Source organism: Pygocentrus nattereri, chromosome 12 (assembly GCF_015220715.1).
Source record: "Pygocentrus nattereri isolate fPygNat1 chromosome 12, fPygNat1.pri, whole genome shotgun sequence".
Lineage (NCBI taxonomy): Eukaryota > Metazoa > Chordata > Actinopteri > Characiformes > Serrasalmidae > Pygocentrus > Pygocentrus nattereri.
The window spans coordinates 24,900,064-24,920,821 of record NC_051222.1 but is presented as its reverse complement, the minus strand read 5'-3'; the positions used below and the strand labels follow the sequence as shown (position 1 = coordinate 24,920,821).

The window sequence follows — 20,758 nt, the reverse complement described above, 5'->3', positions numbered from 1 at the left end:
AGCCTGCATTATAGTCAGCTGAGATGCTATTGAGAAGCTATTGTATACATCAATATCCAGGTAGCTTAAAGTTGAAATTTAAATATCTTCTTAAAAATATATAGATTATGACATGCATTGGGTAATGGAATACATTATGAAGACTGAAAATGCCTGGCAGCTTGTGTCAGTTCAACTCAAGAGATTTACATATTAGTAAGTTAATTGTTAATAACTTCCATATGGATAGTTCTATTCAGTATTCAAGGGCCAGAACTCTAATTATCAGCCCCTATAATTCCCCAGTAAGTACATCCATATCCCTGAAAACCTGTAATGATCACATATGTGGGACTTGAATTCACAAGAGACTTTTTTACCTTGTAAGTATGGAAAAAGAATGTGAGATTTCCCCCATGAATCCAGATGTTTTCATTTTTTGGAACGCAATCTACTGTGTAATAGCTCCCAGTGAAGACTTCCCCTGAATAGTCACTTGCTTGTCACAACATTTTCTTCTTATTCTTGACCAGTTTCTTATTAAAGCAAAGATGGAAACTGGCCTATGTAACATTTATGAGTTTTAATGATCTTCCTGAGAGCATAACAATGTAGAAAGGCTTCTGACTCATTCCTTGTGTCTATACTGGAAAGCAAGATGGTGCCGAAATTGTGTGCTTTAACTGGAAGTTTTACTTCATTGTCATATAATATTTCATGGTCTGGATTATCTGTAATCAAAAACTTTAGCTGGAGGACTAAAGTAGGTTGTTTTTTTCAAGTTGTCTTTATTAAAGATAATCAAAATAGCAATACATCTCAATACACGTCTTCAAAAGACAAATAAGTTAAATCAAGAGCATGGAATACAAAAATAGGCCTCCTTAGGGAGTTCCATGGACATGAAAGCAGTATATGCAGCCTAAACAACCACAAACGATTCTGCTCAAACAGTTTCTTTGTGAAAATGTTAGCATCATATATAAAACAATCCTAAGGCCGAATCATACCTCTGCATTGGTACATGTTCACACAAGTGTCTGAACCACAAGTTTCTCCTCTGTAATTATTATTTGCTTTATATCATTTGGAATATTTTAAAGATGAGCCATAGAAATGTTTGTAACGTTGCACCTCTTCTACCAGCCAATCTTCAAGCTACTTCACTTGACTTTCTAGTTCTGCTTTAAGTAGAGTATGTGGTATAACCAATCAGCATTTGCCTGATGCACAGCTCTGCAGACTCACCTGACACATGGTTGACATCCTGGTGATGTGCTTTATGACCTCTTTGAGTTACCATGCAGTGTGCCTTGACACAGATGCATTCATGTGCATCATTGCAGAAGTGTACATCAGCCTTTACATGCAATGTTACAGTATGTAATGAGGTGAAATTTTAGTAAGCACCCTAGAGGTCTGCCACTGGACCCAACTGCAATGGGGCCATACAAAAACACAGGACTTCAATTCCATGCCAGTGCAGACCTCTAGTAAGCTCCTCTACTATGGTTAGAATATGTTTGCTATTCCATGTTTATTATTACAATTAGTGACATGCCTGATCTAGGCACAGTAATCAAGACTAACAAGTTAATGTTAGTTTACAGCTTTAAGTGTAATGGAACAAGCAAAGGTTATATGTTCAAAAGCGCTATGTGAAATAAGCTCAAAACAATTTTTCTACACCCAATTAAAATTCAAATACATTACCAATGTAGCTGTCTAGGCTAATATCCCTGAAACAATTCTGCAATAGACTGCCATAGAAGATGTCAATAATATCCTCAGATTATTTTCCATGATTAAATAAAAAATATATAGTCTTTCTCATCTATACAATTTGACAAACTGTCATTGTCTGTAAAAGTTAAAACGAGGATGTTTTAAAATATCAAAAGTTTGCATTATTTACATGAATCACACTAGTATTAAGGGTAAATAGCACCTCTTTGCTCTTTGGTTATTTGTAGAGACTGACACAATAGTTCAGCCAAATTAATGCTAAGACTTTCAATCAACAGTAAAAATATAGAATTATAGCAAGCCATGTTCACATTGACAGTTTAGAAATAAGGCTATGGCTTAGCATAACATCGCAGTTCCTTGGGCATGTAATGAATAAACCAAATTTATTGTTATTTAGTACACATGAAGGTATGTACCCTTTGAGTCAACCCCCATCACATTTCTGGCTGTGCACCTGTAGAAACCGGCGTCCTTCGGCATGGGGTTCTGGATGATAAGGGAGCCCTGAGGGTGCAAGTACTTGTTTCCAAACATCCGTGGCTGATGACTGATGACTAACCGTGTTCTGTCTGGAGTCTCCCATGCCACCTCTGCCTTTGGGATGCCAACAGCTACACAATTCAACTGAATAGCTACTCCTCTTCTGGCATATGTGGAAGCAGCAGGGCCACTGGTGATCCGTGGTGGATATGCAATTATAATGACTGGGATTGTAAGCAAGGAGCTTCCATACTCGTTAGCAGCACGGCAAGTGTAAGAGCCCCTGTCATAGACAGAAGCCTGGTGGATGGAAAGTGTTCCATTTGGTAGAACGGCATACCGGCCTGCCCGCTGAGGTCGGTTGAGAACTACTCCACTGGGTAGGGTCCAGGTAAGGCGGACAGGGTCACTAGTAGACAGACAGTGCAATTGCAGGCTCTCACCATTTACAACATTAATAGGTGAGTTGTACTTGTTGTTGATCTCTGGTTTTCGCCCTGCCATCAGTACAACAGTCCTCTCAACCACTCCACCACCATTGCGCCCTAAGCAGCGGTAAGTTCCTGCTTCTGACAGAGCAGGGTTGTTAATTACCAAGGTTCCATCAGACTTGTGGAGGAACTTGTTAAATTGGGAGCCAGTCGTTATTGGAGCACCACTAGGAAGTATCCATGTTATTTGTGGGGCTGGGGAACCCTCAAAAGAACAGTTTAAGGTCATGCTCCTGCCTACAGTTAGAGTGAGAGATTCTGTTTTGGGACTCCTGAGCCTTGGTTTCTCTGCAATGTCTGTTACATCAAGATGAACAACAAGCCTTGCTTCTCCACCTTCATTACGAGCAATACAGGTTAACTGGGCTGCATCAGTTACCCTCAATGAACGTATATCAAGAGTTCCATTTCGGTGAACTGTCATCCGGCTTCCATAGTACGGTGATGGAAGAACCACGTTCTCTGGGAGAACCCACATCACACGAGGAACAGGGATGCCTGTAGCCTCACAGTGAATGAATGTTTGTTGATCCTTCACTGCTGATACTCTCAAAGAGTTTGTGGAACCTCTCAACCCATTGATAGCGGGAGGTGAGACCAAGATTTCCAGCCTGGACACTTTGCGATCTTGCCCTGCACTGTTCCTGGCTAGACAAGTGTAGTTGCCACCATCAAAGCGCTGCACATTCTGAATGACCAGTGTTCCATCATTATGGATCACATACTTATCTGATGCTGAAGGAATTGCTCTATTGGTTGGGGAGAACCACAGGATCGTAGGGTTAGGCTCTCCTTTGGCTCTACACTTCAATGAAACTGAGTTACCATACATGACTCTGAAAACCTCATAGGTTTTATTTCGGATCACAGGTACATCTGCCACCACTTTCACATGTACTTTCATTTCATCTTTTCCAATCTGGTTCTCAGCATAGCACGTGTAGTCACCTTCTTCATGCATCCCCACTTCGTTGAAGAAAAGGGTGCCGTTGTCAAAAACCACATACCTGCGGCTGCGTCCCCCACGGCTGCTGTCAGTCTTCACAATGCTGTTGATCATAGTGCCATCTGGCAGAGCCCATTGGATCTTTGGGTTTGGTAGACCTGATGCAACACAATCGACTTGCAAGTCGTGCCCATACATCACTTTCTGATTAGCCTGGTTCCTCTGTTCAATCTTGGCTGGTTTTGTCAGGACATTGACTTTGAGGGGCACATAATCATCTCCTATTTTGTTACGTGCGACACACAGATAATCACCTTCATCTTTCTCTGTTATTGAGTGCATGGTAAGTGACCCATTGGCGAACACCTTGATCCTTGAATCATAGCTGAAAAGAGATCATTTTGAGAGCATAATTATTGAGTCAGTCTTTTACCAAGCATAATTAACCCATTTATGTCAAACAATTTAATTCAATATGTTAAGACAAAATAAGGCAGGACTTGTTTCAGTGGGTCAAAAACAATTTTGTGTAGTTACTCTGGAAGAACATCAAATAGCACACGTGACATTTTCTGATTATATGTAAATTGTTATTCTCTTTTATTCACAGTCAAATGTGAATTTTCTACTGTTTTCTTGAAAATCCATGTTTTTTCAAGAAAATTACCCATTTTTCAAAATGTCTATTTAATTCAAATGCTCAACAAAGTCATTTAAAGTGGTTTAATGTGAAATGTTTCACTGAATAGAAACCTCCCAATTTAAATTTCTTTACAGAGGTTGCAGTATCTACAAAATATATATATATATACACACACACACAACCCCAATTCCTATGAAGTTGAGATGTTGTTTAAAACATAAATAAAAACAGAATACAATGATTTCCAAATCTTTTTCAACATATGTCCAACTGAATACACTACAAAGACAAGATATTTAATGTTCAAACGGATAAACTTAATTGTTTTTTGCAAATATTTACTCATTTTGAATTTGATGCCTGCAACATGTTCCAAAGAAGTTAGGACAGGGGCGTGTTTACCACTGTGTTACATCACCTTTCCTTTTAACAACACTCAGTAAGTGTTTGGGAACTGAGGACACTAATGGTTGAAGCTTTGTAGGTGGAACTCTTTCCCATTCTTGCTTGATGTACAACTGTAATTGCTCAACAGTCCGGGGTCTGCAGGCAGGCCAGTCTAGTACCCGCACTCTTTTACTACGAAGTCACGCTGTTTTAACACGTGCAGAATGTGGCTTGGCATTGTCTTGCTGAAATAAGCAGGACGTCCCTGAAAAAGACGTTGCTTGAATGGCAGCATATGTTGCTCCAAAACCTGCATGTACCTTTCAGCATTAATGGTGCCTTCACAGATGTGCAAGTTACCCATGCCACCCCCATACGATCAGAGATGCTGGCTTTTGAACTTTGTGCTGATAACAATCCGGACAGTCCTTTTCCTCTTTGGCCCGGAGGACACGACGTCCATGATTTCCAAAAACAATTTGAAATGTGGACTCGTCAGACCACAGGACACTTTTCCACTTTGCGTCAGTCCATCTCAGATGAGCTTGGGCCCAGAGAAGCCGGCGGTGTTTCTGAGTGTTGTTGATATCTGGCTTTCACTTTGCATGGCAGAGTTTTAACTTGCACTTGTAGATGGAGCGACGAACTGAGTTCACTGACAGTGGTTTTCTGAAGTGTTCCTGAGCCCATGTGGTAATATCCATTACAGAATGATGTGGGTTTTTAATGCAGCGCCGCCTGAGGGATCGAAGGTCACAGGCATTCAATGATGGTTTTCTGCCTTGCTGCTTACTTGCAGAGATTTCTCCAGATTCTCTGAATCTTTTGATGATATTATTGACTGTAGGTGATGAAATCCCTAAATTCCTTGCAATTGTACGTTGAGAAACGTTGTTCTTAAACTGTTGGACTATTTACTCACACAGTTGTTCACGAAATGGTGAACCTCGCCCCATCCTTGCTTGTGAACGACTGAGCCTTTCAGGGATGCTCCCTTTATACCCAATCATGACACTCACCTGTTTCCAATTAACCTGTTCACCTGTGGAATGTTCCAAACAGGTGTTTTTTGAGCATTCCTCAACTTTCCCAGTCTTTTGTTGCCCCTGTCCCAACTTCTTTGGAACGTGTTGCAGGCACCAAATTCAAAATGAGTGAATATTTGCAAAAAAGAACGTTTTTCTGTTTGAACATTAAATATCTTGCCATTGTCATGTATTCAATTGAATATAGGTTGAAAAGGATTTGCAAATCATTGTATTCCATTTTTATTTATGTTTTACACAACATCCCAACTATATATATATATATATATATATTAGGCCCAAATTTTTATTTTATCTATACACTTTTTGTGCATAGATTCTGATGGCTTCTAGTGGCGTATAACTGTGAATAATGATGTGATTGAGTTTCTCTAGAATGAAACAATTCACATCAAAGTGTTCTGAATGACTTTGTTTACCTCTGAATGGTTTACTGATGCTGAAATTTGGAAAAGACATCTGAGGAATTCCTCTTTAAAACTTTTCAGCCTTACGGTTTGATTGATTTTGAAACATTTCAGATGTGTATTCAGGCAAACTCACATATTAATTAAAGGAAAATTAAAATGTTAATGACAGACATTAATGGATTAATCAGTGAATCTTTGTTTCATTATTTGTGCTTATTCTTAATTTATGTGCATTAGATTTAACTTAACAGTTATGTGAGATGTGAGTTCCACACTAGTGTGTTCACATATTTCAAAAATAAAAAAGCTCTCTCTTTTACCACTGTACACTGTTGCTGTACTGCTACAGTCAGTGCAAGTCCTGACAAGTCAGACAATCAAATACTGCATGTATGTTTACTGAGTGAATTTATGTTTGAGAGTTGGTTTATTGAGTTGTTTACAATATGTTTACATTACCTGTAATGAGCATCCACAAGCTTTTTGGATGGAGTCCTCCAGATGACCCTGGGCTCTGGATCACCAGATGCAACACAGTCCAGCTGCAGCCTTCCCCCATAGGCAACATCTGTCTTCTGTGGAGATGAGGAGGTAATCCTGGCTCTGGCTAACGCAATGGTGTTTTTCACAGTCAACCTAACAGTTCTTGATGAACTCCCGACCGCATTGGTAGCTGTGCATTCGTATTTCCCTGCATCTGCCTGACTCGCCCCACGAATATACAGGGTCCCATTTGGGAAAACAAAGAGATTGCGGACACTGACAAACTGTGAAGGCCGGAGCTGCAGGCCATGAGGTGTAGTCCAGCTGATTGTAGGGGAAGGAGCACCCCTGGCACTGCAGTTCATGTAGGCAGTGATGCCTTCTGGGAGACTGACATTTTCATGTCTCAGCTGTTGAAGAACTGGTGGTAAAGCAGCAACCATCAGGCGAACAGAAATAGTATCAGCACCCGCTGCATTACTAGCAATGCATTTGTAAACTCCATGGTCTGTGTAGGTTGCAGATACAATTCTAAGGGTGCCGTTAGCTGAGACTGTGACACGTCTTTCTGGCGTACCAGGTGAGGGAGCATCCATATGAACCATTGCCCTATCAGGGAGCACCCAGGTTGTCCGAGGAGGAGGGTGCCCTTGGGAACGACACTCCAATTCAACAGTATCTCCTAGGTATGCATCTGTGTCTCGATAACGTGGCTGTAACATTCTGGGCGGTTCAGCTAAGACTACCAAAGTGACGGTCTTCTTGTCTTCTCCATACTGGTTCTGGACACTACAGAGGTACTGGCCTCGGTCCAGAGGGAGGACATTGCGGATTATGAGCGTGCCATTAGGGTGGACTTCAAACCGCTGGATCCTGGTGTTCTGAGCAATGCTGGCTCCTGCAGAGAAATATAGTGACATGACAATATGAAAATATTGCAGATCATTTACATATTACACATCAGATTGTATCTCAAATCACTGAGACTCAACATCACTCTATACAAGTCCTCTTACAAAAGTCACATGAATTGCAGACATGGTTTTTAATCACTCTGTAAGGGTTGTCATGTTAGAAGATGAACCTGGTAAAAACTCAATGCTAGGAAAATTATATCATATTCATTTTAGTTATATTTATCTTGATTACAAAGCTTTTGTAAAAGCTCTGAATACAAAGTAGCTTAGTTCTGAATTAAGACTTGTCTTCGCCACCATCATGAACATTCTATACACATATATTGTCATTGTCTGAATGAAAAACTAACATTGAAGGAAAAGGAAAACAAAACATTCTTAGCTTTCAATGCAACTTAATGTGAAGAGATTCTATTCCCTTTCATTTAAATCAGTCATGAAATTTTCAGTCAATATAAAAGATATTATGTAAGTTCTTATACATAATAATTTTAACCTCAGTAACCAAAAAGAAACATTTTTTTCCATTTCAGTTAAAAATTTTCCCCTACAGAATATCTACAGATGTTTTAATTATTAATAATCTATCTCATGAAACTCGAGTTGATAATCAACAACTTTACAAGGTAACTTTACAGGAGAGGGAAAAGTGTTTTGAATGGAAGTTTAATGAAACTTTTTTTCCCAGATAATTGTAGAGAATTCCTATTGCTCCATTCGTCATGAAAGTCTAACAGAGTGCAAATGATAGCTGTTAAAATGATATTTTAAATCTATTTTTTTTTTAAAAAGAGCACAACAATAATGACAAAGTTCTGTTGCATTTAATCAATATTTAGTTGAATGCTAGATAAGGACAAGGTGAGAAGCTGCATAGCATCTATGGGAAAAAATAAATAAAAAAATAAACATAGTCTTTTTTAAGTAATTTACAAAGTCTTTTTGTCTTGATGTTGTAGGTTATGTCTGCTTTTCTTTGGTTTTTAAGCCAAAACATATTTGTCCTGAAAATATCAGAACATACAAACACACACCAACACCAAAACCTAACCTGAACCTTAACATCAATAACCAAAAGGCAATCTTTCAGATTTTTTAGTTTTTCCAAATTAAAAGGTCAATCTATAGTAAGATTAGCACATTGTCAAGGGAGAAACAGAAAAAAAGGTTAAAAAATTCCAGGTTGTTTTATTGTCAGAACATTTGGTCCACACAGAGGTAGTAAGTACACACACACACACACACACACACACACACACACACACACACACACACACACACACACACACACACACACATTGCTATTATTACATTTTGCATTAGCTGCATGATCTAGGTGTTTTTATCAGGCAACATTGGCAATCTATTTATTCTATTGTGAAACACTAAAAAAAGGAACCAATATTATATTATGCCATGTTAACTGACAATTTTTTTTAATGTTTACAGCAAGTGTCTGTAAAGCTGTAATAAAATGTAATTAAAGACTACATACCTGTAGAGACTTTAGTCCAGGAAAGGAAAGGACTGGGATCTCCTACAGTCACACAGGGCAGATAGGCATCCGACTCAGCCTGAGCTGTCACTGTGCTGATATCAGTGCTGGTAATCTTTGGCTGTCTTCTCCTAGCTGGGACAATAAGCGTTTGCTGAACTTCTCCAGATAAGGCATGGTGGACAGTGGATACACCTCTATTCTCGCTATTTGGCCTTCCAGGAATGGTTACCCTTGGACGGGATGCTACTGGAAATTCTGGGGGAGCAGTTGGAACTTGTTTAACTGTGTTTTGTGATTTTGGCTCTTTGGTGCTTAAAATCATGTGAGTCACAGTATCTGGCTTAGTATCTTCTGACTGATCTGCAGAATGAGAAACAGGAGGTCTGCTTCTATCAGGTGTTGGGTTTATAGCAGGCCTGCTAATAGTCTTTTGTTCTGTTGCAGCAATTCTTTCTTTGTGTCTGTCAGGTATGTAATTGGTACTGTCAGGTACCACGGTCTTCCCCTCACTACTAGTCCTATCTTGGAAAAATACAAGTGGATCAGTTTGAGATAGTCTCACTGTCTTTGCTGTTGTTGGTGGTGGCGCTGTTGTTTCTGAAAATGATTTTGTTGGAGGTGATGATGGTGCCGTTGTTATTGATGTTGTTTTAACATTCGTTAGAGTGACGATAGGAATGTCATCTTGCTTTAGAGGTAATTTTTTTTCTATGGTCATCCTAGGTATGGCTGTACCTTCTTTGGAATGATCTCCATCTGTTAAAGCACGGCTAAGCTGTGTTATGCCAGTTAACTCAGATCCTTGAGGACTTTGGGAAATTGCAGGCCCCTCTGTTGTAACCTGAGGGCTCTCATAAAGGTTTGCTTTCATTGAGCCACTAGGGATTTCTGAGTCATGGCTTTTAGTGATTTCATGGTGGTTACTCGGGGCAGATGAGGAGAAAGGACTCAGAGGAAAGTCCCTCACAAGTTCAGAGGATGGAGGCACATTTTCAGCTTCACTGGGTGTGAATTGATCCACTGCTTTGTCTGAACCCACACCTGGTATCGCTGCCGGCTGCACGGGAAGGCTCTCTGGGAATGTGTCAGCTGTGTGTCCTGTAGCACTTTCCTTTTGTGCCTCAAAAAGTTTAACAGTGGGAGGGTGGATGCTTGTAAACCCCTCTGTGTAGGCTTTTGTGAACAGAGCATTGTGTACTGGAGGGGGTAATGTGGAAATAGTTTCTATGTTTATCTCTGTTTCTCTGTGCCCTGTAAAACCTAAAGATATTGATGGAGGCACTGCTATCGTTGTGGTGCTCATGGATATTTTAGGTGGTTTGGGATATGATGAGGGTGTTTCCTTTGCTTCTGACACTTTCTCTTGGAGTGAAGAATTGGAGGATAGGTTATTTCTGTCCTTGTATAAAGGAACTGTGTTCTTTTCATGAGTCATTTTGCTTAGTGACGTTGCTTGGCTGTCAGTAAATGGAACAGTGGTATCCACCTTGGCTCCAGTGCTCATGGCCCCTGCAGATGTTTCTATTTCAGACTGAGAGGAGGGAGTCGTCTTAGTGACCTCAGAAACTGAGGCTAAAGTTGTGGGTTGCAGTGTGACATTTGTGACGTGTGCAGACGATTTAGAGCTTTTCGATCTAGTTTTGTTTCTATTAGGCCTCCTCCGTCTGCCACCATTCTTCCGCCTCAAACTGGATGAATTCCTAGCACGTGAGGAAGGCACAGGATTAGCTGAGATAGTGTGCTTTCCCCTGTTATTTTCTGAAATGGGTTCATTTGTTGGTGGTGTAGTGGTAAGTAGTGGAATTTGTGAAATACCATGTTTCTCTTGAGTTGTGGGTCTTTCTAGGTTCTGCCTAGCTTGCTGAGCTGCAGTTGTGGTGGGTTCAGTAAATGAGCGTGCATCAGCATATTTTTCGGTGCTTTGTTCTTCAAAGGCTACAGCTGTGGTCAATATTGGGTTGTGGTCGGCCTCTCCTTGATAAACCTTTACCCCATTTCCAAAGCTTTTAGAAATGCTGAATTCTTCATCATCATCAACATTATCATCATCATCACCCTCAGACTTCTGAATTGTTTCAGTTACTTTGCTACTGACTGTTGTGTGACTTTGGTTTTCTTGAAAAAGACTTCCATATGAAGTTGTGCTCCCCACAGTGCTCAGTTCAGCCCACTTTGCAATGTCTGGCCTTGTCACGGAATGAAAAGTAGGCTGTGGACCAAGCGTGGTCTGCATGACATATGTGCTGGGTGTAAACAAGTCTGAATCTGGGTTGATTTCAGGAGCAGCGATTTGGTATGTTATATGTGTCTGTTCTGCAGACCCCAAAGGTCTAATATCCAGGCTGATATCAGTAGTTTGGGTTGGCATTCCTGACCCTGTGACTTTATATATTTCTTGTGGAGGTGGGATGGTAGTACCATCTGGTGATGATCCTTCAGGCCTGTCAAAAGACCCTAATTTCTTTATGCTGGCAGTGTCAAGTTCCTGTAATATATTTGTGCTTGTCTGAACGGAAATTGGAGTAGTAGTTTTTGGGCTGCTGCCACCTCCACGGACCTTTGCCAGAATATTAGCCCAACGCTTTGGATCTATCTGACTGTTTGACACATTGACTTTTCTCCTTTCTACTGTGTTACTTCTCTCAGCTCCAGGAGGCATGATTCGTCTTCTGGGTATAGTAGGCCGTCTCCAAGATTTTCTAGATGGATGTCCACCCCGTACACTGACGTTTGGGATCTTCCTTCTAATAGGAGTATCCACTTGCCCAGGAGTAGCTTTTTCTTCAGGCTTTCCATTTTCATTGTCCCCAGATGCCTCCACATCATTGTCTATGGGGGCTTTTATTTTGGTGGAGACTCCTTCTGCAGGCTGAGGACTACTGGAATATTTTCTTATATGCACCCCTCCAGCAGGCCTTGTTAGAGTTAACTTTGTGGCTAATGAGTCAGCACCATGTTGATTTCCTGCTACACATTTGTAATAACCGTTGTCGGACAGCTGGCTATGACGGATGGTTAAAGTTCCATTTGAGGCCAGAAACATCTTGGACGAGTTTGACATTGTGTTTATAATGCTGTTATCAGGAAGGATCCAGTTTATATCTGGATCAGGAGAACCTGAGGCCAAACAGGGAAGGGAGACAGGCCCACCAGCAGCTCTTGTCACAGGCTTCGCTACCCCCTCGCCTCCAGGTGGTGGACTAGAAGACTCCTCCACTGTCAGATGAAAGGGGAGGATACTAATATCATCTATGACTAATGCTATACAGTAATATACTCCTGAGTCTGAGTGATCCACTGCTTTTATGTCCAACAAACCAGAGTGAGTCACTGTGATTCTTTTATCACTGCTTTGGTATGGGCCCTCCACCTTGGAGCCATTGGGAAGCATCCATTTGATAAGTGGGTTCCCTGAGCTACGCACATTGCAATGCATCTGAATAGGGCTGCCCACAACAGTAGCCTGAGATGTTCTGGTGTTGTTTCTAGACTCTATTATGATCCATCTTCTCCTTTGCTGCCTCACTGCCTCTGCCTCTACCAACTGGGTCATATGGGTGCTGAGGACAAGTCTAACCCTTTTGCTTGTGGATTGGGGTCTGTTTAGCTGTAGGTCCAGTGATGGTTGCATTACCCATGCAGGTTCTGCCTCAATATTGACTTTCACCCCAGTGTAGTAGAGAGCATCCCTTTCCGCATCCTGTCGATATCTGTAACTAGCATGATCTTTACTTAGCATGATCTCCCTTTGCAGATGGGCAGGTACATCACTGTAATAGGCAATGAGTCTCCAAAGTTTCTCATAGTTGGTCCTGTCAATTGGGCACTCCAGATCCAACCTCAGTGAAACGTTTGCAATAATCTGATAGGGGTTAACATGGTCCCAGTTGATTCTGGTCGATTCTGTGGGTTCGTTGACCTGGCAGTGGAGATCAACTTTGTTTCCATGTTCGTCTGACAGCTCTAGTGAAATGTTCCCGAGAGGCTGTCGAAATTCTTGTAAGGTCATGAGCTCACTCTCTGTGTCGGAAGCAGAGGTTCTGTGAGGGGTGCTGATGATGGGACTGCTACAGGTTGGATTGTCTAACTCCAGAAGGTCTTTTTTCTTTAGATGTTTGGGAGAAGAACACACAGGGCACAGCTGGCCTCCAGCAAAGGCTCTGTCTTTCTTGCACTTGAGAACACCTAGTGAGAGAAAATAGAACAAGAGATTAGGAGGGAGTAAGGAGATGTTGGTATGAACTATGGCAGTTACTGAATTAACAGGCATTATTTATGTTAAATTATTACAGGAAAGGAAACAACAGCTGACATTCAGTTTTGAAGCATCATTTAACCCCATATGAACCACATTGTATGAATTTCATCACCTAGCTAACTTACACTGCTTTAATAGTGAGCACAGTAATTTATATTTGTGAGATGTTTTGAGATTAATAACCGAAAAATAATAATAAATGGTTTCCTAATTTCCTAATTACTACGAATGCTTTAATTATTGATATAAATATATTAAGATACTATAATAAAATGCCTTTCATTTACTGAACATTTAAATTACAATACCATTACTCTTCTAAAACAGTAAATACCTGCTGCACTTATGCTCCAATCTTTGAACCATTTCATTCTGCAGTCACAGATCCAGGGGTTGTCATGCAGGAAGAGGTTCTCCAAATGCGGCATGCCAGCTAACATCCTCTGTGGCAGTGTGGTCAACTCATTTTCTGACAGATACAGATTCTTGAGGGTGGACACAGGGAAGTAACCCAATACAGAGAGAGTTGCAAAGGTGGCTGGATGGAGTTGCTGGAGCCGATTGCCTTCTAGTTGCAGAAGACGAAGGGAAGTGAGGCCTTGGAAAGCATCTGGGTGGATGAACTCCAGCCGGTTATGGTCCAGGTGCAGCCTGGCTAGGTTCCAGAGACCCTGGAAGGTTTGTCTGCTAATTACCCTTAGCTTGTTGTAGCTCATCTTCATCATCTGAGAAAAGAGAAGGGGAAAATAAGACAGTATTTGTTGTCAATAATCTTTTCCTGACAAACCAGGAGTGACATAAAATTATTTACTATACTTGCCACACCTGTAGGGATATCAGATCTCGGAATGTCCCATTAGGAATCTTATGAACATCGTTTCCATGCATCATGAGGAGCTCTAGTTTTCGCATACCAGCGAAAGAGATGTCAGTTATTCGGTTTATAGAGTTGAACCTGTACAAAAAAAAAAAAAAAATGAATAGCCACGTCTTTTATCAGACTGAAGATCTAGGCTATACATATTGTGCTGTATCTTAAAGTATTCAGGCAACCCTTCTTATTAGTGAATTCAGCGACTTTAATCTGATCCGATTGCTGACACAGGTGTTCAATTTCCCACCACATATCAGCCTAAGGTCACTGTGCTCAGTGCCAATTGTTGGCTAGCAGAGTATAAAGACTCCCAGCATCAGGGTGTGGAGCAGTGGACCTGCATTGTCTGGAGTGATGGAGCTCAACCCAATACTTCTGGAGTGGCTTTTTTGACTTCATCCGTACCTGAACCCACTAAAGCTCTTAGTGGCTGAAGGTAATCAAATCCTCACAGTAATGTTCCAACATCCAGTGTCACTTTCTTGGACACAGTTTAAGCAAAAGTCTAGGATTAAATTGTGATGTCAATGGCAATTAACCACTGAAAAGCATCTTTAGTCTAGGATTAAGCTTGATCTGGGTCAAGGAAACCAGTCCCCAGCGTAAAGCCTTCCCAGAAGAGTAGAAGCTGTTACTGCTGCAAAGAGTAAAAAACTCCCTATTAATACCCTTAATTTCGCAAAAAAAAAACATTGGATGAATAGTTGCCTACAAACTTTTAGGTATACAGTACATTTCATAATGGTGAAACATTGAAGCTAAATAGTAAATCCTGACTTGGAACAATGTGCTGAGTTGTAAGCCAGTGTGTAAATCACTCTAGAAGGCAGGTGTGCGCTCTCCTCCTGTTCGCTTGACGGGAAACAATGATTACTTTGTTGGCAAACCTTTTTCAGTCTCCAGGCTCTTACCCCAGGTTCATGCGCTCCACTTGTTTGGGCACGCCAGCGGGCACAGTGAGCAAAGAGCGGAAGGTGCAGTGCACTTCTCTGGGTTGAGGACAGGCGCATGGCCGCGGGCAACATTGTGCCAAATCTGTAAGCGCTTGCAGCAGCAGGAACAATGTCCAAATGTAAGTGGCTGAACGGCCCATCTTCAGCCCAGCAGCTGCGGCTGCCTCCTCCTGCAGCCGGACACGGGTGTTAGAATGAAATTTTGCTAAGTCTCTGTGGAACAAATCACATTCTTATCAGAGGGTTAGCATTAGGGTCAGTTCTTTATACCTTTATGAAAAAAGACAATGGAAATATGGAACACAAGAAGCGTTTCTCATGGAATTTCTTTCGGAATTCTTATAAGAATTTCACAGCAAATTGGAACAGTTAATATTAGGGATGCATGAATGGAACTAAGATCAGAATGATTCATTTTTTTCTTCAAACACTCAGTTGGACATTCTTTCTTTCTTTCTTTGCTTGCCTGTTTTGCAATGTTATTGTGTGAATAAGTGCCTGCTGACTATATTTGAATGCTGCTGCTGCACGTTTGCCAAAATAGGTTGCATAATTATACATGGTTCATTGTGCTGAATAGCCAGTCTCAATGTAGCACATTGATTTGATTCATGTTACTTGGATAGGCAACTGGCTTATCATTTAAGAATCGATGCCAGTTTGGCCCATTAAAAAACATAATGCCATGTACATTGTGGCTTTAGCTACCAGAAACTACTGGCCATGTGATGGCAGTGAGTTTCATATGTTTCATGATTTCTTATAAGTCAATAAGAAATACGTAATCAGCCAGTTTGGCTGTAACAAAATCAAAATCAGCCATAAACATGTATGACTGGTGCATTTATTACAGTGTAAAATAAAATATTACACAAGTATTAAATTACCATAAGACAGCACTACAGGAATCCTACGCCAGGCAAAAATACAATAGTTTACTGAGGAAGCACATTTTTAAACCAGGTGGTTCTTTAATGGTTCTTAAGAATTCTATATCAAACCATTTCATGCTTAAATGGCTCTTTGCATGGTGGATAGTTCTTCAGATTGATGGAGAATGCAATGTAAGTTGTCCTATGTAGAACCTTTTTATGTTATATAGCACCACTACTGTTATAATGCTGTTAAGCTTGGAGCAATAGAAGAACCCTATCTAGAGCAATTTTCCCAAATGGTTCCATATAGATCCATATAAATCACACTCTCCATCAATCTGAAGAACCGTTCAGCATGCAAAGAGCCATTTAAGCATGAAATGGTGCAATGTAGAACTCATGGTTCTTGAAGAGCCATCTTTTTTAAGACTGTACAATACAGCACTGTATATACAGTATAAAGTGTCCTATAGTATTACTTCAGATCTCTTTTGTAAGATGGCTAGTTTGATGATCTTCACAGGCCGAATGAAGTAGGGATATTAATTTGCCATGGAAGGCTAAAGCTTCCCCCAGAGGAAGCAAAAAAGAAAGAAAGGAATGCATGCAGAAAGAGAGACGAATACATGTGGAAAACTGACTGTGCTGACAGGGACGTGCGCATCACAGCAGAAAGACTGATATCTGGCACAAAGGACGGTCCAGAGTTGCAAGCAGGCTTCAGCTTCTTATGCAGGTTGATCCTGGTTAGGCTACAGTAAACGACACAGCACCTCAGGTCCTACCTCACGTTCTCTTTGGCAGCAAAGCGCTATTTCTGCTGAAGTTCAGCATGACTTTCATTCATCACTCCTCCGAAAAGTGCCAGCAGGCAGCATGGATCACGACGCACGAGCAGGAATGATAGGACGAACAAACGACTCGTTTTCATTCATGAAGAGGATTTAGCCCGTTCCAGGATCTCAGCTCATCCAATGCAGTTCCAGGAGGTGTAGTCTGAAAGCAAACGGGGATAAATAAACTCAGTTTAAGAGCAAATGCCCGTGCATCAGTGCTGTTAGGGTCGCGTTTGTATGTGCTGCGCGGTAGTCCAGCTCGTCTGCACGGCTCCTGCACAGCTGCTTCTGAGTTTAGTTTTGGGAACTTGAGAGTGGAACTTTTTTTTTTTTTTTCTGGCGACGCATCCGCGTGTGTCGCGATATTTTCCCACCCACCCGTTTTCCGACAAGCCCCGCCCACCTGCGCCCGGATTGGCTAGTCTTGATGCGCTTTCCTCAGCAACACTTCAGCTTCCACATTTAACTGTAACACTGCGTCCATCACAAAGGCGCAGTTCTGAAGTCACTATTTAAAGGTGCAGTGTGTAATATTTAGAGGGGTCTATTAGCAGAAAGGGAAGACAGTGTACAAAAGCATGTTTGCCTTTATCATCTGTCATATAAATTGTGTTCTCATTATCTTAGAAAGAACCCTTCATATCTGTTTAGCAAGCCAGTCCTCTTCCACCACATGCTGCCGTGTTGAATTGCCATGTTTCTACAATAGCCCAGAATGGACAAACCAAACACTGGCTTTAGACAGTGCCTTTCACTTTTTAAACTTTGAAGCTGTAGCTTAAATTTAATGGAGCTATAGCCATTTGCAAGACTTAGCAAGACGAAGAAGCATCAGTGGTTGCTGCTGGAGATTGTTAACCATTTTTTGTTGTGAGATGTTTGAGGACACAAGTTTGGACAAATGGATGATCATACTTATTATTTAGCAGAAGAAGAAGGAAGGAAGGGTGAATCCTTGTCGATATAGAAGCAAAAATACAAAGAAGCAAAACGAAATCAGGGCAGGCAACAGCAGAAAACCTTACAAGCCACTGTAGGGTGTGCAACACGCTTGGACAAGGAGGGTTGGTGGAGGCGCATTCAGCTGGTTGCATTCTGCAGCCTCACCACTAGATGCCACTAAATCTTACACACTGCACCTTTAATGAAGTTTTAAAATAGTGGCAGTGACTTTTTTTATCTCTCACTATAGAGGAAAAGTATTAGAAGCCGTATTAAATACTAGAAGCTATGCTGTATTGACTGAAAAACATGTGACACTCAGGCTTACTCCATAGTAATAATGTTCTGTATACAAAGTACAGTTCATCAGTAAGGTATTTAATACCTTATTAGGCAGTCGTGGGCTGGAGGTTAGGGAACTGGCCCTGTGACCGGAAGGTTCCCGGTTTGATCCCCAGTGCTGACAGTCCATGACTGAGGTGTCCTTGAGCAAGACACCTAACCCCCAGTTGCTCCCTGGGTGCTGTGCATAGGGCTGCCACCACTCCAGGTGGGTGTGCTCACTGCCCCCTAGCGTGTGTGTAAGTGTTTCACTTCACGGATGGGTTAAATGCAGAGGTGGAATTTCCCTTTTTGTGGGATTAAAAAAAGTATCACTTAAATATAATTGGTCACTCTTTATTCTGATGGTCTCCTGTAGATAATCTACCCAAACTTAAATTAGTAACAAACTCCAAGTTCAGTTGCATTTATTAGATACTTAGTCTGAGCACCTAAAAAGCACTTACATAGGACTATCAAAATAAAGTGTGAGCATGTAACTATATGAAAACATGTATAGAAATGTGAATTATTTTGTCAAATCTGCATTTGAGGCCTTCTTATTATAAACTATTGCTGTCCAAAGAAAAACAAGCTTCTCCATCATTTTTCATCTTTTATTGTTCTACATCTTCTGAGCACAGCAGCTGCCCTTTATATTGTGTAGAAGTGCTCCAAATTTACTTGGAATGCAGTCTCTTTGCATTAAAGGGGAGCTCCACAGATTTTCTCAAATTTCTGCATGACTAAGAGGTAAAGATATAAACAAAGCCATTCAGAGCGGTTTGGTGTGAAGTGCTTCATTCTAGAAAAACATGCTGAGTCAGAATTGCCACCATAGTGGTGATAGGAACCAGATGTCTGCTGAATTAAATGCTCTAAAGGCTCCCTCACAGGACGTTTTTACAAGAATTGGTACACTGCCCGATGTCTGAGACACTTATTTACAATTGTTTTGAGAAGGTTTTGGTCTAAAAAAGTATTTTTTTGATACATTTATTGTGTTGTAAGGCAATACATTTTTTATTTTTTTTATTTTGCCATTATCACCATTCCTTATAAGAGTAATAAGACACATGGAGGCTCACTGGTTGTTGAGGAAATGAATGAAATGCTTGTATTTGCCCCCCAAACACTGCAACTCCCACTTTCTCTCCAAATGAAATTTGAGTCAAGTTTCTCCACAATGAGACATTTCACATCACACCACTCTGAATGACTTTTAATTTCACCTCAACCACAGAATTATGCTTCTAGAAATGAACTAGAACTAGGAACAAAAGAACATTTTGCCTTCTCCTGTACAGTTGCTTGCCAGCAATGAAATGTTCACATAGCATAGAGGACAGACAGTGTTTCTAATTGGCATTTCAAATATAAAATAAGGTTTTGATATGTTGCAATGATATGAGAATGTGTGTTTTTTAATTAATTCTAGCTCCTAAGGCTTTACAGTAAGCAGCTTGTAGCCTATATAGTTGTAGTGTGTCCTCCACAGTAATGACCTCTTTAGCTGTTCGTGAAAATGCTACCTGGTTCTGTTAATGTCTTGCTCTTTTCGTCACAAGCTGAAGCAGCTTCCCGTTAAACGGGTAAGGCTCCTCTTAAGTAAAGGTCAGGCAAGGTTCAAAGCCTTGTTATTTACTGGCAGCTTGCATTCTCCCACGCCACACACACAGCACTCACACACACTGAAGTAAGTGTAAGCGATCTAACTTGTGAAGTCGGTGGTCTTTATAAAGCTCTGCTGAAGCATGTACAGCTTACAAAAACAAATAACAAGCAAAGTCAAAGTTTGCAGGTTACTGCCCTTGTTCTTGTCCACTCAGGACGTGCCATGCATCATCATGTCACTTCAAGTGGATCACACATCTTCATGAAAACATCATGTAGGTGTTGTCATTATCATGACTAATAGGGATCTGAATACACAATGAGGAGAATTATGCTCTAAATGTGCACGCCCTTCTTCAAGAGTTCCTCAGTAAATACAATGGTGGTATTGCAAATTAAAGTTGGATTTTTTTGTTAAAAAGTCATTACCTACTTATTTAAGTAAAGGTATTACTTAATAACTGATTATGTGCATATAAATTAATAATAGAGTACACTGTTAACTTGTAATTTGTTATTAGTTCATAGCTTATCTACTCATTAACTGCATACTAACTACTGTCAATGAACTGATGTGTTCACTCATATGAAGAAGTAGCATGAGAACTGTCATGCACAGGACAAAGTCTCAGACTGAAATGGACTTCATTGCCCAGACTCCTTCGGGAGATCATCTGACGTCACATCTTCCTTCTGACTCGGAATCTGAAATGGACTACATTACCCACAATCCTGTGACTTCTGACCCTCTATCTACCTATCATCCTTCACAGTCCCCTGATTCCTAGAAGGTTTTCACCCGTGCATATTTGTCACATGTTTAGTCAAGACAGTATTTAAGCCCGGGCTTTAGTCAGAGTCAGTGCGAGGTATTGCGTCTTCTTGAGCTTACTGAGTGTTTGTATTGATTGCCTTATTCTGATTCCCAACCTTTTGACTTGTCTACGACTCTGCTGTTTTGCTATTCCCTCTGGTACCTTTGCTTTGGACTCTTGATCTGAGTTTTGTAACCTTTTTGCCTGATTTACCGACCACATCTTTTGGCTTGCCTTTCTG

General features: G+C 40.9%; 1 protein-coding gene across 1 annotated transcript; it reads right to left on the bottom strand.

The window, feature by feature from the left end:
* Positions 1-783: 783 nt before the first annotated feature.
* mxra5a (matrix-remodelling associated 5a) lies at positions 784-15,254 on the bottom strand. Its single transcript, XM_037543189.1, has 6 exons — positions 15,073-15,254; positions 14,113-14,242; positions 13,622-14,012; positions 9,027-13,214; positions 6,591-7,512; positions 784-4,030 (listed from the first exon to the last, which is right to left on the bottom strand). Exons 1-6 carry the CDS (start codon positions 15,252-15,254, stop codon positions 2,122-2,124), a joined length of 7,722 nt encoding a protein of 2,573 aa, XP_037399086.1. The 3' UTR covers positions 784-2,121.
* Between the last annotated feature and the right edge of the window lie 5,504 nt (positions 15,255-20,758).